Source organism: Lissotriton helveticus, chromosome 6 (assembly GCF_964261635.1).
Source record: "Lissotriton helveticus chromosome 6, aLisHel1.1, whole genome shotgun sequence".
NCBI lineage: Eukaryota > Metazoa > Chordata > Amphibia > Caudata > Salamandridae > Lissotriton > Lissotriton helveticus.
The window spans coordinates 1055149650-1055177085 of NC_136067.1; the positions used below are offsets into that span (position 1 = coordinate 1055149650).

Sequence of the window (27436 nt, forward strand, 5' to 3'; positions counted from 1 at the left end):
TTATCCATTGCAATATATTCACTAAGGACTTCAAAGTTTCCTTAGAAACTTTTGTCAGTGTTTTTTCTCGCTAGGCTTTGGTATCACTGGCCACCACCAAGATAGTGCTAGAAAATAATATTCATTTACTGAATCATGCAGCTAGATGGTTCTGTGGTGACTGTGCAGCTGAACATCATTATTGAATTTTAAGAGATTGTTTTTCAAGAATTGATAAAAATGTAGGAGCTTTTCTTTTTTACAGTTTTTTTTCCTTTGTTACTTTTTGCAAGGAGGAACATAGGGAAGAAGGGAAAATGAGTTTAGGAATTTGCGGTAGAAGGTGGGGCATAGAAGAAAGAGCTGCCAGTAAACACATTAGAGGTTCAACAAGTTCAGAAAGACATGAAGACAAAATTAGAAAAAAACAGAACTCTCTAAAAAAGTGTTTACATTCATTGGTTAAAACAAATCTTTGATGTGAATAAGAGTTTTTTTGATAAATGTACTAGATGTTCCTTATGTTTAATGAAACACACTCACTTTGTTGTTTCAAAATATTTTTTATTAAAGGTAACAAAGCCAAAAAGTGGTACACCCATCTAACAACACATCATGTGAGCACACCTAATTAAGGTCACACTAGCATCTTGCGCCGGTCAGACAAATAGAAATAGAGGAAGCACTTTTTATATCAAGACAGAGAGCTCTAAAGTGCACTAGTCTTCTCTGCAAGGAATATATTAGGAGTGGGAAGATTAAATCCCCAATATCTCTTTAGTGTATTCTAATAAATTACAGAGATTTGTTTAGATGATAAGCAAGGTTTGCTCATTATGTATTATAAGTCAACTTATCTGATTAACAACATCTTATGATTTAAAATATATTTCACAATAATGTCAATGTAACAAGATGATGTTTGAACACTTAAACAAATACTCATAAATGTGTGTTTTGTTTTTCTGACACCACTAGATCATACCCTCAGTGCAACTGTTTCTCACAAATCTCTCTAAGCTATCAGGCTGTTTCGAATCCCCACTATTTTTTTATTGAATGGATCATTATGCCATAAACCACCCACATACTTAAACACTCTCAACTGCTAATCATTGCCTAAAATAGTGCACATTACTGGCAGAATAAGCGTGTATCTGCTTCAACCCTTGATACATCAATGAATATGCAAGAGATGATTCCAGTAATTTTATCAACACTTTGAATTATCAATGGGTTAATTAGTAACCTTTCTGTTACTTTCCCCCTGTTTTTTACATCATGTCCTTATGTACTTTACTGTCTGTTACAGGCTTGCCCTAGTAAGCTGATGGACCTGCATTTCATTCTAGTTGTTCATAGTGTAATGAGCCTCTGTTTTCGGAACTAGTTGAGTAGCACGAAGGACGAGAACCTACCACCAGTCTCCACTAGTTGTATGGCAAATAAAATATGCAACAAAATGCATTTAGCAGAAGACCCTGTACGTCAAGTAAAAGAAACAAATGCAACAAGGTTTGACAACACAGAAAAAACAGTGGTATTATTATCTAACACATTACAGAACACAATTGACACTGTAACAGAATCCCTTAATATTAAAAGATGTGCTGTATGGACCAAGTTCCTCTCAAGGCATGGAAAATGCTTTGCCCCTGTTCAAAATGTTTTGGCATGTCCTCTTATTTCTAGTGTACTTGACAATCCACTAGGCCTCTGGAGGCACACCATGTGTTTGAGACATAGATTGCAGAGTCTGGCTCTGCTCAAGGGGCATACACAAAGTGTGCTCCCACTCATAGCCGAGGATGGCAACTGCTCCCCTCGATCCCGGCTATCAGGTGAATGACAGTTGATTGCAGTCTATTCTAGCCTCTGAGATGCAAACCTGTTTACCTGTATCACTGGAGAGAAGAAGGTCTATCATCCTCTGTACTGTAAAATTCAACATATGCCTCATAATTTGGATCTTCCCGCCAACCCGATGGCCTGATGTGTGTGTGATATGTTCAAGTGTTTTCAAAGACTGGGACTTTGTGATGGGTAGATAGACTCCATGGAGGATACCAATGTAAATGTAAATGTAAATTGATACTTGTATAGCGCGCTACTCACCCGCAAGGGTCTCAAGGCGCTTGTACGAATACCGCTGTGGAACCCATCCTGGCTTTCCCTGTGAGGTGTCCACTCCTGGGCACCCCCAAGGTGGAGGCCAGGCATCCTAAGCGTTGTGGGGGCCGTTGTGGAGATTAAGCAAGCTATTGCCCAGAGTTGCAGAGTGGGACTTCATGATTGGAATAGGCACCGAGGCGCGAATTATCAGGTCCGTGGAATTTTGAGCCCAAGACCCGCCGAGGCGGGGAATTGAACCCTGGTCCCGGGCTAGACCTCTGCATCAGGGTCTGCCGCTCTAACCATTGAGCCACACTTCTCAATGACTACCCACACAAGATACAGGTTCTTTTTTAGACTGTTTTCGTCCTTTACTACTGTTGATCTGGTAACCTGAATTACATTGTTCTTTGAGAATCTGCTACAAAGCTCGGTACCTCTGGTGGGCTGGGTGGGATCTACATTTGCTCTCCAGTTAGACCAGTTCGTCCTGCTACAGTATCTTCAGTAGCAGTGAAAATGTGGTATAAGGCGTATTCTGTGTAGCCTGACAACAACAGCTTAAACCCTGCTGCACAGACATGCCAACTTCACCAGTTTCCTTTTGAGTGGCCACAGAGCAAGGAACTGCTCATTACCCTGGCCACATTTCTGAATGGGCACACACGCTCTGCACAAGGGGATTATGGATTTCCTCATCTTGGATTTCGAAAGTGAAGTGAAGGGGACTGCAGGACAGGTTTCTGTAAAGTAAACCGGAACTACTGAAAAAGTGGGTAGTACAATCCCCGGGAACGTTTATCCTATTGATTAAGGAGTGCCCATGAGTTTCCCTCAACCACAGACTGGTGAACCATGAAAAGCTGGACCCTCACCAGCCTCCACAGAACATTTTCTGGACCTACAGAAGAGGACTAGACCTGCTGGCTGTGACCTTTGAGGATCTCTGAAAGAATGATTTTGCTTCCCCTTGTACCCAGGACCAAGAAGTAGATTCCAAGGGACAGTTGTCTGGCCTCCTGTGTGGCTACAAAGACATAAAAACTGAAAGAGCCTTTTCCCTCCAATTCCCAGCAGACTAGTCACAAACGGAACTTGGACTGGCATTTTTATGTGGTCTCTGCCTGGCACTCTGAGAGTTTCTAGGTGTCCCCGCATGTCATAGGTGGTGTAGAAGTGTATTCCTGTGGTCCATGGACATCAAGGAAAACTTTGGAAACTTTTGAAAACGTGTGCTTCAACGTCAAGGGCACCTACTGTGAAAAATACATAAGCCGCAGTTCCACTGCATCGGATTGAATTTCAGAGTCGTTCCCCATAAAAGCTCCAGCATCTGTGGAAAAACAACAAAGTCCCTTTCAGAGTTGTTCCCCATAAAAGCTCTCCAGCATCTGTGGAAAAATAAAAAAAACCCTTTCTATTTTTGGTCTTAGACCCCTTTTCAAGTAAAAACCTCAAAAGCTCCAGAGCCTTAGTGGGATGACCCGGCTGCAGGCATTCAACCAGGAGTTCACAGAGACCAAGCCATTTGGTGTAAGCCACCAGGGCTCCACAGCAATCAGCCTCAAATTGTGCCTAGGTCTCGGTCTACTGTGTACATAGACTATCATTGGCGCTTTGGGATTTTTGGCTTAAATCTTTAAAAATTACTATTTCCATTTCCCTGTCCAAGCCTTTTAGGACATTTTAGACATATTTTACTCATAAAAGGTTTCTCTTTATTTTAAAATTGGTTGTGGAATTTTATTGAGTTTTGTGTGACCTTTTCTACTGCGTATCCATTCCTTAAAAACATTACACATTGCCTTTGATATTCGCCTGACTGCTTTGTTTCACGTTACCAGGCGTTGAGCACAGGTTTATTTTATTTGATAGGTGTATCATCTAGCAGGTGGTGGCCATATCTTTTGAGGTGGACATTTGTCCACCCCAAATAACAATCCACTTTCCTACTGTTACAGAAGATTAATTTGTACAGTTCATTGTTTAAAAAAAGACGTATTGGGTAATGAGAAAACTAGAATGTGTGACATAAGGTAATTAATTTATTTACTATACTATATGTATGGAAGCTTGTACTGAAATAATTTTCCATTTATTCAATCTCACTGGAGTAAGTGTTTTTGCTTTGCCTAGTTTGATAGTTTAAAAGACACTGTTAGCTAATCGTGTAGCATTGCATTAAAGCCAAATATTTAGCACAGATGCAATGTTGTGCATATGTGATGGCTAACTGGTTCAGAAAGGGTCTAATGTGCATCCTGGTGTGGTGAAAGGGTTGTGCTAATGAGATAGCCCTGGTATGCCATCTAGTTGGCTCTGGTGCTGTACTTCGCACATCAGTATGTTAGCAGTGCTAATAAACTCTTAAGGTAGAACTAATTATAGATGTATCCGCTCATCAATGTGGCTGAGTTGAGTAATACTTTGTCCTAATGTACAATTTTATAAGATGTGTTTTGCTTTCTGTAATATTGGTGTTGGTTCTGCTGAGATCATGGTATTACTGGAAGCACTGAGCAAATGTTTCATTCTGCATTAGCAAGTTGTTAATTCCACAGGACCCTTGATCATTGCCATTTCATTTATGAGCATACTTGATGGGTAAAAAAATGTGAGTATGTCTATTATGAGTTTATCCCCATGAACAGTATGTATTTCAGGTAGCGTGTTTTTGGGCAATTTGTACGGTCTGATAAGAGGAAAAATAAACATTTGTCAAATTCTTGGACATTTTAGACCAGTTTTGGCAGGGATTAAAGTAGTTTTAAAATAAATATGGATTTATGTGTATATGACTCCAGGTCATATTTTACCCTGATCCTGTACTCAGTTGAATAGTATTTTCTATTAGATTTCCTACTTTCAGCGTCAACTTTTGTAATGTTCTGTGGTATATTTGTGATTTTACACCCAGAATAGATATTCAGGCCTTTTACAGGTTGCAATTTACTTCAAATGTGCACACTCTGAGGATTGCAATAACCCTACAGCCCTCTACAAATCCATGAACTGACTCACCTGTTGTAAAACCCCGAAAAACACTCAATACTGTTAAGGGCTTATCGTAAGTTTCAGATAACGTTCTTTGAATTTTACCTACACATTTATATTCAAAGTTCTTCTTAAATCATGCCAGAATTCTATCCACATACTTTACTCATGTACAGTTCCAGTATTTCTACTTTTATGCAAAGTGTTTGAATGTTATTGTTAGTTCTGTAGAAGCAAGAAAGGTGCTCGGAGTCTTCAATGGAGTATAAAAATGTCTCTTCAAATTGAAAGCTTCATCATATTTGCCGCCTCTCATGGATCATGCTGCCATTTAGGGTTACATTTTCTGCATGTGCATAATAATCTCATGAACCTAATTCTTGTGCCTCGGCAGGGTCAGGCAATGTATATTAATACTTACAGCAAAACTGCAGGTGAATTTAACTTTGATGTGTTAGTTTTGCAGAACTTCTGGATTGAGCATATCATAACTAGTGGAATTTTTTAATGTGTCCCATAAGATGTTTTTTCTCTCTGAAGCTCGTTCCACATTCCAAACATGGATAAGGCATTTCTCCTGAATGTATTCTTTGATGAATAGTAAGACTTCCCTTCTGAGTAAAGCTCTTTTCACATTCATCACATTGGTAAGGTTTTTCCCCTGTATGTTTTGTTTGATGCCGAACTAGGTGGGTCTTACAAGTGAAAGCTTTACCACATTCAGTACACTGATAAGACCGAGGACCTGTTCTTGTCTTCTGGTACTTTATAAGATTGATCTTCCTGTTACTTTTGTGAGATTCCGGATTTCTTTTAAACTTTAATGCTTTACTGTAACCGCTTTCACCTTGAGTGTTGATCTTTTCTCTATGATTCTCGCTCATTTCTGAAAATAGTGGGCTGCTTGAGTATGTTCCTTTTTGCGAAATCTCGAACATCATAAATTTCCCTTTTTCCAACAAAGCTTTGCCTGGTGCCCTTGTTTCAACACAATTCATAGAGTCTTCTGTGCTCACATTCTCGACCATCAGATCATTGCCTTATGGAGAAAAAATAGATGGCCTGTCTTAGATCTTTTGATATTTTGAAACAAGCCTTCACATATTTTACACCACCACTTCTCTTATTATTCCTCAGTACACTTAATGCAAGTATAAAACATTTTTGTCACTTTTTCAAGAGCAACAAATAAATAACATTTTAAAAATAGGAAGCAGTATTAAAAGAGGTTGAAACTCTACAACACTGGACAAACAAGTGAATATTCCCAGTAGAAACTGAAATAGACTCAGTTAAGAGGCAGAAGCAACATTATAATATATTAACAAAGCATAATGTATATAGTAGGTATGCAGATGTGCAGAGTGTAAGATGCTATTTATTACCATTATTGAGTGTGTTAGATTATATTCGTTGATATTCTTTAATGCCATGTATAAGTTAGTATTTGGTACGCCATTTTCTTCTTCAGGCGCCATTTTATGTACAATTCGAAACTAATCTTGCTCGATTCGGAGAAATGCTCCTTGCTAAGTTTTGTTTCTGTAACAAAGAACTGTTTGTGCGAGTGCATAGCTTTCTCTCGGTAAAAGCCCTCTCCCATCTGTCTGGCAGTTTGATCGCAACCCAGGGTGAAACGGTCTTAAAAGTGCTATGAGCTATGCAAGATACTAGAGTAGAAACTTTTGTTTTCTGTTTGTTTTTTGTCTTTTCTTTTTGCTGTTTGCCCACATCTGTTGGGAAAATTCAACTGTGGGCGTGTTATTAATCAATTGTGCAAGGCATATAACATGCCTTTATGCTTACCTGTTGCTCATTTCCCCTCGGTAGTACTCTCCCGAAGACTGTGCAGACAGAGCCCCACTTTGAGCGTACATAATAAATGATTATTGCTGTATATTCTCCACTGTTTCTCTGACTCATTTAGCATGGAAGGCTGAGAGGTAGTCAGTGGTGACCTGGGTGGCCCTTAGTTGGGTCACTTCCTGCAAGTGTGGGGAGGGACTCATAAAAGACGAAGCCTTGAGTAGTTCATGATGCCAGCCTCTCCCTCAGTATTGGAAACAAATAGCATACTATACTCTGTGCATTTGTATATATGGCTTATGCTGTGGCAGTTTCATGTATATATATTTTTTTAACAACTTTATTTTGAATTTTGTTGGGGATAAGGATACACTTTGTTATCGCAGTCCCTTACGATATACATTATTTTTAAAAACATGTTTTTATCTTTGCTTTAAAATATAAACAAACAAAAGTAATACAGTCACGCGCATCATGAGCCAAAGTCCACGGATACCTAGAAGAAGTACACAGTGACACAATATGATTGAGCAATGTCAGATATTGCACACCTTGACAAATGGTGAATATTAAGTGGTAATTGTGAAGCATGTCAAACATCTCTCAGCTGGCTTGGGAATGTACAAGCTGTCGAGCCAGGGGGTACCCCAAAAATAACTTCTGCTGGCCCCTGCCAATAATGTGCTCTCTACCATGCCCATATCTTGGTAAATATTTGGGGGCATCCACTGCTGCAGTAGGTCACCTTTTCTGCCGCCATGTATATTTCCATCCCCGTCTCCATTTGTGTATTGTAGGTGTTTCTGGCACTCCCCAGTGCTTCGCCACATCTCTTTTGGCTACCACTAAACCAAGAGTGCTATAGAGGAGCTTAGAGCGTGGAATATCAGTGTCATTTGGGATCCCCAGTAGTATGTACCTTGTTTGAAGCGGAAATGGGACCTCTAGAATGTCAGAGAGCTCCTGGATTATACTCTCCAATAGATTTATATATGGGAGCATTCCCAGAGCGTGTGCATAAATGATCCTACAGCCTCAACACATCACAAGCCATTCGGGGTGGGCCCCCTCCCCAATGACAGTAGTCTAAGGCGGTTGTAATACCCTCAATGTCATATTTTACTTTGTATCAAACGTAGGCGCAACTTGATGCCAAACTCCCGTGGATGCAGCAACGGCGCCTACCAATCAATGTCTTCAAATTCCCCCATGTCACGCTCCAAGCGTTCTCGAGGTTGACCCAGTGTATCTGCCATATTGTTGTTGATGGTTCTGTATGTCTCAGACATTGCAAACCTGCTCAGTTCTTCCATTGATATACATCCATAGAGAGGGGCATATTCCAGAATCTAGGTCCTTTCCAACCGTTCGACTCGCCAAGCGTAGCACAGTTGTGGGTATTTCAAGAATTGAGTCGGGTACAGATGGTATTTCCCTTTGGGAAGATGGCAAGGGCATGAAATCACCTTTCCCAAGTATATCTTCGAATTTAGAGATTCCGATGGTATCCCATACCTCTGAATCCCCGCAGCTTTGCTAATTTCCGTAGCCATATCCCTTTCCAGAAGGGTGTTTCCCTGATGATCCTATGTGCCCATACCAGCATGTTTGTGTCCCTATCCCACGCCATCAATGCAACCTGTGTTGCCGGCGGCAATCTTTGGGTTCCCCTCCCTCCATAAAGGTAATGTACCTATGTTCTCTTTTTAAAATGGCAAGCTCAAGCCTGAATGTTGGGTTATCTTGGGGAGCAAAGACCTATTCATTGATGAGCTGCGCAGCCCAATAGTATCCCTCAATATCTGGGATTGCAAGCCCGCCAGTTTATTGGGAGCACTATACAGTTTTGAGTGATATCCTAGGGTGCCCAAACAATATACACTATTGAACATACAACTGGACAGGGCAATAATGAAGAGCTCGAAACAGGCGCGGATATAGCATTGTTCATCGTGAGCGCAAGCGTGTAAGGTTTGTCTCTACTTCGTCATATTTTGGGTTACCATTCGCCTTGAGAGTGTTCAGTCCGTGAGTGCAGCTGGTGGTGACTGGCTTTCGGCTTCCGAGGAGGAAATCTTCACGGATGACCAAGACTTGCAGTGTCTTGGGCATTTTCATGTGTTTCCATCGGTTCTTTCTATTCATTTTAAGTAAGTAGCAAATGGGCACCATGTTCTTTCCAATGTTGCAATCCTATGTCGAATTAAAGCTGTAAATGTGTCCATTGCATAGACCATATCTTCCCCCACCACATATTTTGTGAGGGTGTCTGTTGTTGCTTCCACAGCTAGGCCAAGCTCAAGCGTGCAGCCAAGAGGAGGCTATAGAACCATTTCTCCAGTTGCGTTACTGTGGAATAGGGTCTGTGTTCCCCAGGTTCCCCCAGGAGGCTGAATAGTGGCTCATAGGGCAAGGAGACATTTGTTACAGATCAGATCGTAAGGAGGACTTTGTCCATGAAAACCCAGTCCGTGGGCTTGTTCACCATGTGTGTAAGGAAGTTCCCCTATTGCCACAGCCCTTCCAGCACAGTTCTGAGCTACCTAACATATTATGTAGTTACACAGGAGTAAGGAGTAAGGAGCTACACAGGAGTAAGGTACCATTGTGTCAGTATTTTGTAAGCATTCAATAGTGAGGATGTTGTGCCCCTCTGCCATCCCAAGTCTCCTCTGGGTTGTCCATATCCAATTCCCTCTTCCATTGTGTCACATATGCAAGTTTTTTAGGGGGAGTTAGATTTAAAATGTATTGTAAGAGCCATGATATGCCCTTGCGTCTGATGTTGTTACTTTACAGGGATTTGATCAGTGATTCCTCCTATTGCAATGCTGTACCCCACCTAATGTAGGGTCGTGGTCGCTAGTCATAAGAGCTCTTGAAGTAGGACATTAGATAAGGCCTGTTCCACCTGTACCCATGGTTTACTCTCAGGGTCATTGTTCCAGTCTAGGGAGGGGCATAGTTGAGCTGCTAACATGTACGGTGTTTTGTCTGGGAAGCCCAGTCCTCATTCATCAGTAGAGCAGAATTTACCCTTCCACACAAAATTGAACTTTTCCCTACAGATTAGGAATTGTGTTCGCTTTTGCGACTTTCAGGAGGAGATTCTGTAAGATGTATAGAAGACAAGGTATGAAATTCATTTTGAGACTATTTAGTTAGCCAAGCCAGGATATTTCTAGTTTGCCCTACCTATACAGATCCTTGAATAGGGCCATGATCAGTGTTGGGGGGGGGGGGGGGGTGTAGCTTACATATATTACTCTCCATTAGGTTGGTAAATTGACCACTGGGGGCTGTATTACAAAAGCGTCCTGGGGCCGCAAGGGCGTTTGCGCCTACTTTATGTACCCGCATGGCTCTTTTGTGTTACAGAAGGGGAAGCAGATGCTTGTGTGACCCCTTTTGTAATACAGTTAGTGTTGGCACACATTACAGCACCAGCCTTATCCTTAGAGGGCCTTCCCTCATTTGCATGGGTCTGTGGCCCCATGCAAATGAGGGAATCACTTTGCCTCTGTGCCCGTGCTGTATTACCGACGTGGGCGCAGAGTCAAACATGCCTTTAGAAGGCTAACAAAGTGCACCACAAAAAGGTGGCGCAATTTCAGTGCACCTTCTAAATGCAGCCCTTAAAAGGGATGAAAGGGGGTCCCATGGACCTCCCAGACATCCCCTTGCAAGCGGTGCAGTCACTCACTACACCCGCCTGCAAGGGGGTCGCTAATCCCTTTTAAAAGTGCATGTGGGTTGCCACCTTCACAAGGAAACAAGGAGCACCTTTTAAATAGCTGCTCCATATTTTTCGTGAACGCGCTGCCCAGAAGGCAGCACGAGTTTGGGGCTGCCCCGAGTGCAGCGCATTCTTCCTGACAGGGTGCACTTTCCATGTGTACACCCGGCGCACCTGCTTTAAGGTGCGCTGTGACACAAACATGGAAACTGCGCCCTATCTGTAATACAGACCCAGGTACTTTATGGCTGACTCAGCCTATGTCAATCCACCTCACTGAACAGGTTCCCGTAAATTGCTACGCGGGTCTCCTACCACTAGTCCCTGGGATTTCTAGTAGTTCTTTTTGGAGCCTGATACTTGTGCAAAGTGGTCCAGTTTATTTATTTATATTTATTAAGTGCAATATTCATCCACAAAGGATATCATGGCGCTAGAAAGCTACAACCTTAAATGAGAGTGGTGTGATACTGAGGGCATCTACAAAAGGGAACTTAGGCGATGGGCTGCAAACTGTTGACAATTACAACCTGGGGAATAGATGAGTTTTCAAGTTTGAAGTATGAGTATCCCCAGGTTCTTTACAACCTGTTTGGGCTCTGGGGCAGATCATAGTGACTGGGGCCACCAGGTTGCATCCCAAATTACATGAGCTCCACCGAAAAGCAAAATCTCGGATTTCTCAGCATTCCGTTTCAGGCAATTATCTAACATCCAAGTCGCCATTTCTGAAAGGCAGTTAATCAGATTATTTCTCGTGTCCTCATGCTTGTCTTCGAAGGCTATCAACAGTTGTGTGTCGTCCTCATAGGAACAAATATTAAAGCCCCATTTCTTTCTGATTTTGGCCAAGGAAGATACATAGGCGTTAAAGAGGGTGGGGCTCAGGGAAGCTCCTTGCGGGGCCCGTGATCAATAGTAATTCCACTAGCAATGCTGGTATTGTAGTTTCTGGGTTGGTCACAAAGCATAAGATATTGTCTTCGGAGAGAGCTAATTTGTGCTCCTCGCCCTCCACTTTCATGCCATGGATTTTGGAATTACTAGGGATCTTGGCCACTAAAGGTGCCATGGACAATGCAAAGATTAGGGGGGACAAGTGGCATCCCTGTCTCGTACCTCTATTTAGTGGAATGTCTGATGTGAAGTCTCTGTTAATTTTAAGTTTAGCAGTTGGCTTCTAGTAGTTCGCCCAGATGTAGGTTTTCATCTTAGGACCCAAGTGAGATTTGTCCAGCACCCTCGACAGATATGGCCAATCCACCCTGTCGAAGGCTTTCTTGGCATCTAAGTAAAGAAGGACCATTGGCGGGCGCTGGCATTCTGCCACTTCGATGAGCATTACCAACAGTCTTGTATTGTTATTCGGCTATTTTTGATAAAGCCTGATTGCTGGGGAGTGATAAGGCTGTGCCAGATATATTGGAGCTGGACTACCAGTATCGATGCAAATACCTTAACATCGCTATTCAATAGTGCAATTGGCCTATAGGATAAGCAGAGCTTCAGTTTTTTTTTCTCAGGTTTTAGGAGAAGAATAAGGTGAGATCAAAGCATGGTGTCCGTCACTACTTAGGATGTTAAGAATTAGTTGAAGACCCGCATGAGGGGTTCTACTAGAAGGGAAGTGTATGTCTTGTAGAAGGTGGCAGAAAATCCATCGGAGCCCGGGGGCGGTCCATAGTGGCAGGCTATTGATCACCAATCGGACCTCAGCGTGCGAGATGTCCTCCTCTAAGAGATGCATGTCCTGCTCCCTGTTCAGGGAAGTAAAGCCTCAGAGATACTCATCCTGGAGTTGCTCATCTAGATCTTGAGCAATAAATAAACTGGAGTAGTATTGTTTGAATACGTGAGAATCTCTGCTGTTTCCCGCTGCAACTTTCCTGCCTCATTCATTATTGCCTTCATATGGCTTGCGTTGTGACAATTCGTAGCTTGTGAGCCAGGAGCCTGTGTGCCTCGTTGCCCGATTCACTTTAGCCTTCATAAAGGTGCTGAAAACATGGTTGTTCTGAATGCACTTGCCCTTGCCTGTTCCACAGCGCCAAGATACTCCTTTGGGACTGAGTTGGGGGCTATACCAAGCTCACTAAATAAATAAATAAATAAATATATATACAGCAATTTCTTGGCTGCCCCTTTTATCAGCATTTGTTCTAGTTCCCCTCTAAGGCTGCGGAGGTCCCTTATGGTTCTGGTCAGACCTCCCCCCCTTATTATGCTGTATTTCGGCTGGAGATATTTGGGCTTCTAGCCCTTTTGCAATGTTTGACCAGGCGTTTGAAAGTTGCTGTGCGTGAAATGAGTTCCCCACGGAAGACTATATTAGCCGTGTCCCAATGGGTTGAGGGAAACACTTTGTCATTATCGTTTTAGTCTAAATAATTTTCGATAATGTCTTTAATATGGTTTCTCATGTTTGTGTCTCTTAATGCCACCTCATACATGACCCACGGTTTTTGGAATGGTCTTTGTGGGTTGACAGGGCCTACCATTAGCCACACCGGGGACTGATCTGACACCGATTTGACGTATTTTCTACTGGCTATTAGTCTGGGTAGCAAAGATTGCGAGATTAGGAAGGAATCCAGGCGCAAACACGTTTTGTGGACGATGGAGTAGGATATGTAATCTCGTTCCCGGGGGTAATGGTGCTGCCAGGCATCCACCAAAGCCAAGTCCATTATCCCTTGTGTCAGGGCAGGTGGTGGTAGGGGTTCGCCTCGTCTGGGGTGGGAGCAGTCCAGCCCAGGGTTTAGGGCAGCATTGAGGTCACTGCCCAGAAAAATGTTGCATACTGCAAAGTGGGAGATCCTAGGGATGAGTACAATGTAAAAATGTTCTTTCTTTTCGCTATGGTCATAATGTTTGTCAGAGTGCCGCCAAGCGTTTCACCTATACCATCTTGGTGACCTTTGCGATCAGTATATATGCTATCTATTTGGAAAGATAGGTCTCTATGGAAGAGGACTGCTACTTCACGAGACTTTCGTGTATATGAGGAGCGGAATTGTGCCGGGTACTAGTATAAGCAGAGATGTTTGGTGTCTGTTTTACACCACATCCACCTCTTTCTGCCTGACCCAATTCAATAAGCTTGACGTTTGATTGGGACATTCAAGCACTATACATTGAGGGACACCAATGGTAAGAGTGCCATGGCTTTCTACATTTGTAAACTTGCTTGTACCTAGAATGTGGACCGTGTGGTGTATAGGGATCGTGTTACCTCTCATGGTGTCAGTCGTGTGCATCAACTGGGACATAGGAAAATGGGGTAACCATGGTAAACATAGTAAACTTCAAGACCTTACCCGGGGTCAGCGTCTGAAAGTTCAACACATTATGTAAAGATATCGAATTGTGGAAATCTTTGGGTGTCATCATGGAAAGTAGGGGCAGATTCCTAAGTTTTATGTGTGACCCCATTCCCCCCTGTAATTAGTCTGTACAGGATAGTAACAGAATAAAGCAAAAAGTGTTGAATGAGTCCGTGGTGCTGGCAACCAATTTGACAGGAGTGCCTCATGGTAGTGTGTCTTCTTCTGATGAGGATGGCAGGCGTTCCATAACGCCTTGACGTCATTGCTTGCAGGCTTCCTTTCGTGAGGAGCAGGTTGACTGGAAATGCCAGTCCTCTCCCTGGTCTAAAATCTTGAGATTTTCTAGCTCCTGAGTTGTTCCTTGTTTGGGGGATAACATGCCCAACACCTTACAGGCTTCCTGTAAGTTGTGTACCGTGATTCGTTTACCTTTGCAAGTTAAGAGTAGTCAGATGGCGAACCCCCAGCGGTACATGATGTTTTACTTTTGCAAGCACTGGGTTATTTTGCAGAATTCCTTCCGTCTGGTGAAGGTTTGGGCTGAAACATCTTGGAAGAGTGAAATGGTGCACCCTCGGAACATTATAGGTTCCTGCTGTGACGCTGCTTGAAGGATCTTTTCTTTCATAATGAAATAGTGGACCCTGATGAGAGTATCTAGAGGTAGGTTCTTTAGCTGCCGGTAGGTGGAGTACACTCTGTGGGTCTGATCTAGAAGGATCAGGGTATCGTCAGTCTGTTGAAGTATGAGCGCAAAGACGGCCTTCACATGGGCCTCTAATTCTGCTTGGGGTATTGTTGATACAATGAACCTGACCCTTATTTTAATTCTCCTGGCACTTTTATCGAGATTGTCGAGTTTGTCTTGTTACGTGGCCTGATCTCTTTCAAGTTTATTTAAGTGCGCTGTTTGATCCGCATTACCCTGAACTTGGCCTGCCAATGTTGATTCAACCTGTTGCAAAGGAGAATCAGCTTGGCCTAATGAAAAGTCAAAGAGGTGTGAGACAAGGATGCGTTTTAGCCCACTCTTATTTATTTTGTATATAAATAACCTCCACCCATCATTTTTACTCACTACCACTTTGGGTGTCCCTAAAATTAAAGGCTCTCTTTTACCAGCATTAGTATATGCCGTGTTGATGGCCCACACTCCTAATGAGCTTCAGCAGCTAGTTAGCAGCTTTGTAAATTATACCGCACTATTAGATCTGCGCACAAATTTAAAACAATCTTTTAAAATGTCTTGTGGCCCAAAAAAGTACAAACTGGCAACCCTAAAAGTGGGTGATGCATCTTTTCAATGCACAAGCACTTTTTCTTACCTTGCCCTGATTTTTTCTGATAGTGGCACTTTGCAAGCCTACATAGCACATAGTAGGAGCAAACTTTCCAGAGCCACTGGCTCACAACTTAGCCTACGGCTCACTACTTACCCTACTTCACCCCAGGAAGGGGGATCCTTAGTCCCCTTCTTGAATATCTTTAAGACACAATGTCTGGGGTATTGATAAATGCCTCCAAATCCAATTGCAAGAACATAGATTTTGTAGGAAAAGTTTGGGGGCGACAATTTCGAGCTCAAACTTTGTAAGTCACAGTGAATTAAATGTTCCCTATGTTGAGACTACATTAGTGCTCGCACACTGCTCTTATGGTTAACAATTTGAAAGAATACAGAGGTAGATCTCATAAGAGACATTGTAATAGACAGTATTTCTTGTGACAAAGGCAGAAATAGTCAGTGGCTAGCGTATGTAGAATCCCGTGTGCATAAGATAGGTCACCAACAACTGTTTGAGAACCCGGATGGCCCTCTCACTATCAATAAAAGATAGTTGCACACTGCCTGGTTTGAATTTACACATGCGGAGAGACTGAAGAATGAGCTCGGAAATCAAGAGTGGTAGCTTATCTGAATATGAACCCTGATGGGCGTGCCCCAAGTCAAGGGTACCTAACAAGCCTGATGGGGCAGTGGGAGCGCACTCTGCTGTATCGTTTTAGGGAAGGTACGGTCAAGTGTCCCATTAGTCTTTCAAGCAAACTTAGATTCCCGCCCCTGTCCGTGCAACAGGAGGTCAAATCAATCAATGTAATTTTTTTTTATTGTTCTGCGATTTTTATTTACTGTACACTAAAATCATTTTATTACCATTAACTGAGAGACATTTTATTACAGATTTTAGAGTAGCTTATGATATCTTGCTCCAGTTGAATAATGAGGAATGTATCTTTCATGTCAGTATGTTTTTGAAAACTGCAGTGAGTGCCCGACAAACAATGACTGCCTTTTAGTGGTCCGTTTTAGAGGTATTAAGATATGGAGATTGCACTGATTTTACTAATTTAGAATGGATATGCTCTAGACTACAAATCTGTTTTAATCATTTTAACTATTTTATGTATGTACTGTTATGGCTACTTGTGTAACCAAATAAAGATATGTGAAATGAACTGTCAAGGTCATTGAGGGCCCTGATGATATCTTGTCTAAGAGATGCCTTGTCCAAAAACAAAAATATCTGAAAACATTTAGAAAGAGTCTGGCATAAATCCTACTGTGAAAATGATAAAAGTATACTCTGGCTCTAAAAGATTACCCAAAAATTGCAGTGCTACTAGAGCTCCTTTCTACTTGAAAAAAGAATAACCATGGCATAAAACTGCCCCCAAACATACATGTAGTATATACTTTAGCAGATGCCATAAATATTTCTCCTACTTTTTCTCTTTTGCCGCCTCAGTGTGACGAAGTAGTAAACCTATTTTCTAAAAAAAGTTGCTAACATTCAAGCTTAATTTTCCTCTACTCCCGATCCTCACTGTTGTCAATCACAATCAGAGTTAGATCACACCTGAGCTGTACTTGTGACCTGTGATAACATCTGCGACAACACAGATGACAACACCTGTGTTGCCCCTGTCTGCTCACAATATCGCATAAGAGAGGTTATCACCAAAGGACCTGCTCCACCCTGCACTCTGGGAACCTTTCTGCCCTTGGACTTCCCGACTTTTACCTTGCTTCTTAACGCCATCAAATCAGGATCACCTTTAGACCTTTTTCTGCCTTCAGTTTTAGGCAAACTTGCTCGACAATCTCTAGAAATATTAACTCAGCATCTGAATGCATCGATCTCAGAAAGCAGTGTCCCTAAGGTGTGAAAACACAAAATGGTTATACCCCTGTTGAAAAAGCTGAATCTTGACTGTTTTATCTGGTTCAATTATAGGGCAATCTTGCTCCTGCCTACTTTGGCCAAAGTTTAGGAGAAACACGCATGTAAACAACTCATGGTATATACGGAACAAAATGGATGCAATGGGACAGATTAGCAATTGACGAAGCATTAACATAAATATTTATTTGCGTAAATCATCAGGATGTATATTTTCTTTTTCTCACACACAATTATATACTCCGTTTATATCGTGAAATGCTTATTTTCAAACTTTAAAGTTAAGAACAATGTGGCCTTTTTGTTTACAATGCTTTATCTGACTGGTGCCTCTAAATTAGGACATCAATATTGCTCATTAATCATAGGTAAGAGTAGTCAATGACAATAGGGACTTAAGAGATCTTGGGGAAGAGACAGAAATTCTACTTAGTTCTTTGTATATAAACTGGTGCCTTGTGCTTGTAAATGTAGCCAATATCTTAATTGTCTAGGACTATTACTATCTGATGGAAACAATATTTCTCTAGTGCTCTAGAGTATTCACCTAGTCAAATTAAATTCAGAAGGTGAGCCCCCTTTTGCTAACAGAAAAAAAAGACGCAACAGACACCAGTTTTCACTGTCAGAACTTGGGTAACTTTTCTTGAGATTCTAATGTTATAGTAATTTTATGTTGACTTAAGAACAACTATGAGTAGCTTGGATTGATGTACAGCCAACAAGAACAATATAGTGCCAACACAAAGTTATTTATTGTTTTATTGTTGCTATTCTCCCTGAGGTTCGACAATGAGAAGATGCGCCATCAACTTCTGTCAATTCAATTCTTTATTAGCTTGATAGTGAGATGTTCTAGAGATTTACAACATCGGCATACAGTAAAAACAGAGAAGCTGTTGTAAATCATAATGCTTACAGTACGATCATTACTATAAAAGTATTAACTCTTAAAAATGTGTATATAAACATTAAACATCTGCACCTTAAAGAGGTGCTAATACATATTTAAGAGCATCATTCACATTTCCTATTGCATTCCTCCTAAACATTGCTCTTATGCTCTACTGCAAGCCTTTTACATTTAGAACAAACAACAAGTCACATCTTGCCTTATGGAACTTCACAAGCTACAAAATCCTTCCTCTGAAGATAACCTACTTGAGGTCTTCAATACTCCACTTTGAGGTAATTCTCCAATTTTCACACTCAAAAAGAATCGCCACAAATTATGCTCAATTAAAGTACTGAAGTATGGTTGAGCTTGATTCTGCTTGGTGTGCGAGGCTATATTTGTTTGGAGTTTTTTTTATTTTTATGGTGGTACAAATCTGCCAGAAAAATCATCAGTTGTGCAGCAGTTTTAACCTTTTACTTCACTCCAACATCTGAGCCACAGCTTCAGAAATGTGACACAATTTCCAATGTAGTTGTAGCATAATTAATATTAGTTATTTGAAGCATAATTAAAATTACTCAGTACATCTCAATTGCACCACAACTAGAAAACCATTCCTTTTTTATATAAAATCTCAAACTATATAGGGCAGCTGTTAAAATTTGATATTCCCACAGAAGAATAGTACCCAAGCGTAAATATTATGCACTAGTAAACCATAACTCAAGTTTCAGCACTTGCCCTGGATAAGATTCCCTTACAGGGAACTCTATTTCAGAATTTATCCCCTGATTTATTCAAGCATGCAGGATGAGAAATTGGGATATATCTCACCCCTTATAACAGGTTTGACATTATGCACCTTATGCTTCAAACAGATTTTTTAAATGCCTTCCGCCATATGATTAATACATTTTAGAAATTCAATTGCCAAAGCAATCCCATTAGAACCTCGTTGTTCAATGTTGGAGCTGTATTCAGAGTTAAATTTGGTCTCAGGTAATCATAATTCTTAACTTCTTATAATCTCAAATGTTGGTCCTCATTAGAATGTTGGATGGACCGCCACCGACAGGTCTTCTGTGACGGTTCCTCTGACATCCAGTGTATCGGTCCGACCACCGGATTAAGATAACAGGGGTCGGACAATTTGGGTGGGGGTAAAGACCGCCGCCTCTGACAGGCTCAAGGAGCCCGTTGGGACGGCGGTCGTATCCTAATCCCTACAATGGAGGCGGTGTCTGTGGAGGCACTGCCGTAGGAACTAGAATGTCCCTTTCCCCCAGCCATTACATGGCAGTGGCGCCGTGTAAAAGCAGACAGAAAGAGACATTGGGGACCCATAGCAGGGCCCCCGTATCACCGTTGACCTCGGCTATGGCCATGTCTGAACTGGGGTGGCAGAGTGGGCTAAAGAACGGTGATGGATTTAACCCAGATCTGTTGACTGGCTGTGAGTGTTTGATTGATTCAGATGCTCCGTCCATCACCACCCCCTTTTGTACCGCTTTGTTCGCCATAAGTTGGAAGGGTATGCTCAGACGTGAGTCCCTTGCTCACTTTGCCACTGGATTCACGCCTGGCTGAAGACGGCTGAAATGCCAGAAACCGGTCTAGGAAGCTTTTTTCCGGTCCAGGGAAGGCATGGCTTGGCAGTTCGGGCTGGACTGTTCCCATGAGGCACAGGGTCAGACTGATTTACATATGGCCATGTCTAAAGTGGGGTGGCAGAGTGGGCTAAAGAACGGTGATGGATTAAACCCAGATCTGTTGACAGGGTGTGAGTGTTTGATTGGTTCAGATGCTCCGTCCATCACCACCCCCTTTTGTACAGCTTTGTTCGCCATAAGTTGCCAGGGTATGCTCAGACGTGAGTGAGGAAAGGCATCTGAAGAAGACACGACCAAACGCCGAAATGCATTATGCCCAAAATCTGCAATAAATAAATGGTTACCTGGTACCCCCGCTGTGTCCTTTGGTCTTTTCGGCAGGAAGGACTTTTCTACATACACATGTGTATCTAACAATAGACGGTTTCATGTTGTAGTACGAGTTGCTCCGTGACCCTAATATGTGTAGGTAAGTCATGCTGTGGATCCGGAGGTGGAAGGGGAGGTAGGTCTATGCCTCGATATATAGCCCAGCGAGACCACATTTTCCAGTGCTTCAGAGGACAGCCTCGGGCCTGAAACACTGCGATCTCTACGCCCATGCATGGGTCTAATGCCTTTTTCCATCCACCCATCTTCGGAGGGAACACCCCTTTCCACAGCTGGGCGATAACACGCTTAGCAAGAGTGAGAGCCAAAAATAGTAAATGCTGCTTATACCGATTCCTGCCTATCCCCTCAGGGCTATGGAGGAGGAACAGTTTTGGGTCGAACAGGAGATCCTATGACAACACCCCACCCAGGCAGGATGAGATCCTTCGCCAAAATGGCTGTAATGCTGTACAGTCCAAACAGTATGCATAAAGGTCCCCTCTTCCCTTCCCCATCTCAAACAAAGGGGGGACTGAATGGCACCCATCCTCCGTAGCCGGGATCGTGTGTAATAGACACAGTGTAAATACTTGAATAGTATGAGGCAGTAGCGTGACAACACTGTTGCCCCAGAGGGCTTACCAGGGCCTCAGTCAGATCCGGTATGTCATCTAACCATGCCTTTTTTACTTTATGTATTGTCGTGCGGGTGTGTGTAGTCAGTGTTTGGTAAACCTGGCGGATCTTGTGTGTGCCTAGATCCCCCATTAACAGACGGCCTTCAAGGGGATGGAACTCGGGCAAGGTCTCAATTGAGTGAATCAGGTGAGCCAGTGCATGTCTCAACTGGAGATATTTATAAAATTGCGTCCTGTGAAGTTGAAACTCTTTCTGCAATTGCTGAAAAGACTTTAGAGTGGTACCCTGCATCACATCCCCCAGAGTATATATACCCACTAGGTCACATTTACAAAACCCCATTAGGGCCATCACAGAGCGAAGATGTGTACCATACCATAGTAGGGTCGCATGTGTGAGGCTACCATGCCATCCCATCTGTTGGACCGTGTACCTCCAGGGCCGGACCACTGTTTGGCTGGCTGGAGGCAGGGAGTTCAAATTCTGCGTACTATATAGGAGATGAAGGCGGGAGGTATTCTTCATTGCCATGTGCTCAAGTGCAAGCGCTGGGTCTGTTGGGGAGTTGTACAACCATTCACTTATAATGAGCAGGTGGGCTGCTGCATAATAAGCGTTCACGTCCGCTGCTGCGATGCCCCGCTGACTGTGCACATGTATTTAGTGCCACCCGGACCACCCCGTCAATTCACAGAAATGTGTTATGTATAGCATTAATTTGCGCAAACCAGGCTTGTGGTATATTATAGGGGAAGTTCTGTAGCCTGTATAGTATAGCCCAAATTGCCGTCTCGTCCCGGAGGCTGGTGATAAACGGGTTGATGCAGGTGTCCACGATGTCTTTGGGCAGGGCGACATAAAAATGCCCAGATATTTAAAGCCTGCCACCCCCTGAGACCATTGCATCACCCAGGCACCATGCCCCTGATCTCCGCATACCGGGAATAGCACTGATTTGGTGGGGTTGGTATGGAGCCCGGTGGTCTGGCCGAAAACTAGGAGGATCTGTGGGATTTGAGGTCCTGAGAACCACAAATCCGTCATAAAGAAGAGCACATCATCCGCATATAGCGCAATGCGATCAGATTGTGACCATGACCATTCGAAGCCTCTGAGCACCGGGTCACTGTGCACCCATGCTGCCAAGGGTTCCACGGCGAGGGCGAATAAGAGCGAAGACACAGGGCAACCCTGTCTTGTACCATGGTAGATCGAGAATGGGGCCGACAGGTGTCCCGCAATCTGGACTGAAGTTGTCAGGTTCGTAAAAAGTCTGCATACATATGCTAGAAAATGGGGCCCGAAGGCAATAGCTTCCAGGCGTCGAAAGAGGTACAGCCAGCTAAGGGAGTTGAACGCCTTGGCTATGTCAGCTAATAAGATTGCCGCCGGGTGCCCCAGACCCGGAGCTTTGGCCATGGCATTATTGACCCATCCAATTTTGGGGCGGGTGACACGGTGTGGCATGAAGCCGGACTAGTCCGGATGAACCAAATCCTGCACACAGGTCCGCGGACGATCAGCGAGGTTTTTGCAGAGGGGTTTGGGCTCAAAGTTAATGAAGGAGATGGGTCGGTATGAAGAAGGTTCTTCAGGTGGGCGGCCAGACTTCGGGAATAGGAAAATCTCTGCGTGTCGCCATTCCTGGGGCAGCACGCGTTGGTCTAGCGCTTCCTGTAGTACCTCCAGAAGGTACGGACCCAAAGACTTCATGTGTGGTCCGAGGAAGTCCATGGGGAATGCATTTGGGCCAGGGGCCCATCCTGGGTGCATTGCAGTCAGTGCTGCACTGAGCTCATCTGTTGTATTGGGGCGTCAAGTTGGTCCTGCACTTGATCTGTGAGCCTTTGTAGGGGAATATCTCTTAAGAATTCGGCTATCAAGGCCTCCAATATCTGTTTGTGGCGCGCATTAAATGTAGAAAAGTAGTGAGTGATCCCCCCCACAACCACCCCAGGGTACGAGTGTAGGGCACCCTCTGTGCCACGCAGTACTGGGACGTCTGCCAGGGTCCCCCCTACCTGACATAGCATAGTACATGGAGCATTTTGTGTGACTTGTCCCCCCACTGGTAGATTTAATGCTGTGACGCCAGCCAGATTTCCTTTGCCTCACCCATGAGATGTTGCTTTATATGTTGTTGTGTCTGGAGCAACCTTCGTTGGAGGAGTGGGCTAGGGTCAAGGAAGAGCTGCGCTGTCAGGACCCTCTGGTGGGCTTCGAATTTGACCAATTGCTCCAAGTGTTTACGTTTTTCATGGGTACGATAACTTCTATCTGCCCCGCAGATGGTGGGTTATAGGGCTTCCCACAGGGTACACTTAGATGAGGCAGAGGCCACGTTGAACTCAAGATAATCGGAGACTGCACTAGCCAGCATCGCCTGATAATCGGGGGCTCGGAGGTGCCATGGGTACATGCGCCATCTAAAGGGCTTTTTTTTTTAGAATGAATGAATGTGTAGTTTAAAGGAGACCAGATAATGACCTGAAAGCCCTTTGGACAGGTGGGATACTTGAGAGAACTGGTGGATGTAGATATGTGGTGTGAATATATAGTCCAGTTGTGACAGAGAGCCATGGACAGCGGACATATATCTGTATATTAGTTCGGCAGGATAGTACTCATGCCCTTCATCCGAACTTCCCAATGTGGTAGCTAGGAGTTGGAATTTGGATCTACCTCTTTGGGGTTCTCGTCTTGATCCCCACCTTCTATCCAGCGACGACATGACATCGTACCAATCCCCAGCCAGGAGTGTTAACCCCTCTGAAAGTTCTCCCCATAGTCGAATGATTCTATCTATAAACAAATCTCCCTGTGAGGGGAGGGCATATACACTGCCTACGTTTATGTGCTCTCCATGCAGTGTGCCCGATAGTATGATGTATTGTCCCCCCGGGCCTAGCTAGTGCTTAGTAGAGAAAAGGGGAAGGGGAGATGTATTAAAATGGTGGTCCCACAAGACCCCCTGGTAAACCCTACATGATAGATCATGTGATATCCGAATCTGGTTAGGCATGGGGCCTTGGTGCCCAAGAGATGGGTCTCCTGTAGGAGAAGGATGTCAGCCCTGTTTCGCTTGGCTTGGCGAAGGATGGCGCCCTGTTTAATTTTGTTGAGCAACCCCCTGACATTCCAGGATACCACAGCCAACTCCCCGAATGGCAAAACATGTGCCGGCTATCGTCTATTTTTGTGATCTTGAAGACTGATATGATGGGCTCTGATTGTAACATCTGCACATATATAAAAACTGTAAACAATCCAACATGGAACCCTATGCACCCCCATACCCTCTCCCCCTGATACTGCCATAAAAAAGGAGCATCTGTCGCGGTGAAGGGAACCCACGAACCCCGATGGGGAAGGGGGGGGGGGCGAGGGCTAGAGCCCCTCCTCCAATAGTACCCAAACTTCCAATATTGCAATTACATAAAATATGAATGTCTGGAGTAGGATGGTCCTGTGGCTGGGCGAGTAAAAACTATGTTTTTACTTGGTTTTCTAAACACACAATTTCACATTCCTCAATCTCATTATCATATTAGTCACCAACAGATATAGAAAGTACGCAAGAAGTAAAGCCCAAACAATAAGTCCAAAGACAATGTCCAAAGTAGAAATCAATACAACATTTATTTAAAAAAAGATACACTTTAAAGTTATAAATATTCCATCATAAAATCCAAATCATTGTTGTATAGTACATCTGATCAATATTATTTAACAAAATAAAACAAAGATAACAATTTCATACACTAGTAGTCCCTGATGTATTTGATGAGGGACAATCAGGAATCTATTAACAGGACTAAATCAAACCCCACCGAGAGAGAAATAACAGACAGGTACATTTGTTAGAAGCTGTAACACATTCATAAGAAGAACAAAACGTTGGCTGGAGTCCGATACACTGTTCTAAAAGTAAAATGTTGGCTGGAGTCCGATACACACTGTTCTAAAAGTATCTGTGAAGCCAGTCAACCACCGAATTGTGTAAATACTGTGCGTCAACGTGTTTCGATGGAATTAATTAATTAACCATCTTTATCAAGACAATCTTTTGTTCTCTCGATGATAGCTCAACATTTTTTACATAAGCCAGATATTTTGACTTCTTGACGAGGATAAAAAGTCGCCTACTCTTCTCCTTCGTAAAATCGGCATTTTATGTTACTTTATTAGAGCACATATTGCATGTTGAGGTCTTGTAGTCTACGTTTCACCGCTGCAAAGGATTGGCGCTGCTGTTGTACTAATCGGGTATAATCTGGAAAGATCATTATAGGCCGCAAATAAAATAAGAGTTTGTCTTTTTATGATCTGTCAAATTGCAATATAGCGTCCCGGTCGGCATAGTTCAGCAGCCTGGCCATTACCGGCCTTGGGTTTTCTCCCAGGACTAGTTTCTTCATTATGCCCGGTGGGCTCTCTCCACCACAAAGCAGGTGGACAGTTTCTCGGCGGGCAAGAGATCTGTTAACCATTGAGTGATGAAATGATTACGGAAGAGCCCTTGCAGCCCTCCAGGAAGCCAACGAAGTGTAGATCATTACGTCTGGAGCGGCCTTCGGCATCCTCCACCCTGGACGCCAGCTCCTGCGACACCATTGTTAGCTTATCAACTATCTTCTGTAAGGTAGATACTGTATCTTCGACCGTCAAAACACGCGTCTCAGATTCGGTAATGCGGTCCCCAGCTTTTCTAAGATCCTGCCGCAAGAGGGAGACCTCAGACCCCACTGCGTCGATCCTGGTATCAAGTGTTTCTCTGGCCTCGGTGATCCCCAACCGAAGCGCTGCGATATCTGGCACCACACCACCAGTGTCTCCTTCGATGGCGCAGCTCGAGGTCATAGTGTAGTGGTAGAGGGTGCTCTGCTTGGTGCCTGCACCTCCTGGCCTGTCATGACAGTAGGTAGGAGGGAGCCGCAAGGTTTCTATGGCTGGGAGCATCGCTTGGTTAGGAAATTACTGCAAACCACTAAGTAGCAGCCCAGGCGTTTCTGTTGTTGGGCCACGGAACACCTCCGCAGACTGGGCCTCACAGAATGCGGCTTGCCCTGGGCCGCAAGCCGCACCAAGCCTAGCCTGGCCGCCTCAGCAGCCCACGCCGGCCGACCAAGTAGGCCCCTTTGTGGGACCAGACCTGCCGGACCACCAGCCCGCGGTGCGCCCCAGCCCATTCTCAGGCCTCCGGCGCAGCACTGTAGCCAAGGCCCTCCCTCTTCTGGCACTATATAGATGTTCTGGACCACCGGGCTCTTCATTTCAGGTTCAAGTGTGAAACCAGAGCGCTCGACAGCACAGCCCTCCTCTATGTCTGCTTGAGTTCCCAGCCGGGGTCAACAGTTCAGGAGCAACGATAGCAGGTGCCAGCCGGGTGTTGCGCCACTTCATTCAGTGTAAGGAATCCAGAAAAAGAGGGGGGAGAAGGTCCTGGGTGCAGCAATTACTTAAAGCGATGAGGCTCCGTCCAGGCTGCACACCGCACAAGCATGACTCCGCCGCTGCCGCCCCAAGGGGCATTCGGGAAAAGAGATGTCCAAGGAAACTGCGCCACACGGGAAGCCGCAGGCCGAGCCGGAAGACATACACACCCAGGGAGTTGTTGGGGGCCTGCAGCTACACCCTGGCACACGGATCACCGCAGCGACCACAGCCCGTTCCCTCAGCGCCGGGCTTCGAGTGTCCGCCCCTCACCTTCGGGACTTCGACCTGGCCCCTATCTCTCCCAGCTGCTTGTCGGATCAGGGGCCTGAGCGCCGGGCACGTAACGGCCTCTGACGGGCCCCGACTGCGCCGTGCCTCCCGATGTGCAATGCACCGGCAGGGGGTCACCGCCTCACACTCCCCGGCCAAGAAGGGATGCTCCAGCCGTCTTCCCAGTCTGCGCCACAGCCGATGTGCTCCACAACACAGGATTAGGATTGATTAGTTAATTTATTTAGCGTGGACGTGCAGAGCTTTACAGAGTTGCATCCACCATGTTGGCTGTCCAAGCCACGCCCCCATATACTTATAATTTGGTTGTAAAGGCATGCGCATTAAAGGCATATGTTTGGTTAAGACTTGCGTGGTAAAGGCAATGCGTGGTAAAGACATTGCATGGTAAAGACTTCATTGAAAAGGCATGTATGGTTCCACCATACATCCATTTTTGCCTCCTCCATGCACACTTAATGGTGTATTTGCATGTATTAGATTGGTCTAACGTTTTGTGTGGCGAAGTCAGTGAATCAAGTGCAGAAATTACATGTTTCGTGCTGGAATTCATTATGTGGGGAACTTTCAAAGTCATAATTACATCATCCAGTATTAGAAGAAACAATATTTATAGTCTAATAATCTATCAAAAAGAATAATACTGTAGAAAGGGACAATAGTAATGTGAATTGTTCCCAATATTTGACAAATAAGATACAGCTTCATGCACTTCATTGTTCAGTACTGACCACAATTCTTACTCACCCATAGTGCGACAATCAGCCACTGGCTCTTCTTGGAAATTAATTTCATCCTCAGGTTCATTACTTAGTGAACACACAAATGTGATAACTGGATCAGCTGTTATTGAGCAAAACAATATGCAAAATTAATAATTAAACACACCCCAGCGGGTAAATTGGAAACCTGCTCTGAACACAAAGTCAAGCAAAATTGCGATTCAAATTAGACAACTAAGTACCTGAAACAGTGCAGCTTTGTTTGCACCCAACCATATTCAATCATTATGGACGCAACAGAGCATAACAAAGAGAGATTACCAGATATACACA

General features: G+C 43.9%; 1 protein-coding gene across 6 annotated transcripts in view; it reads right to left on the reverse strand.

The window, feature by feature from the left end:
- Positions 1-536: 536 nt before the first annotated feature.
- Positions 537-27436, reverse strand: part of LOC144763258 (zinc finger protein 773-like) — a 137773-nt gene continuing 110873 nt past the window's right edge. For 5 of the 6 annotated variants that reach the window (XM_078648701.1, XM_078648705.1, XM_078648703.1 and 2 more), the window contains 2 exons: positions 27129-27224; positions 537-6124 (listed from right to left, as the gene is read on the reverse strand). In XM_078648701.1, coding sequence (XP_078504827.1) covers positions 5577-6124; positions 27129-27224 — 644 coding nt within the window. In that variant the 3' untranslated portion in view covers positions 537-5576. The remainder of the gene's footprint in view (positions 6125-27128; positions 27225-27436) is intronic. The other variant, XM_078648704.1, reaches the window with a different exon arrangement.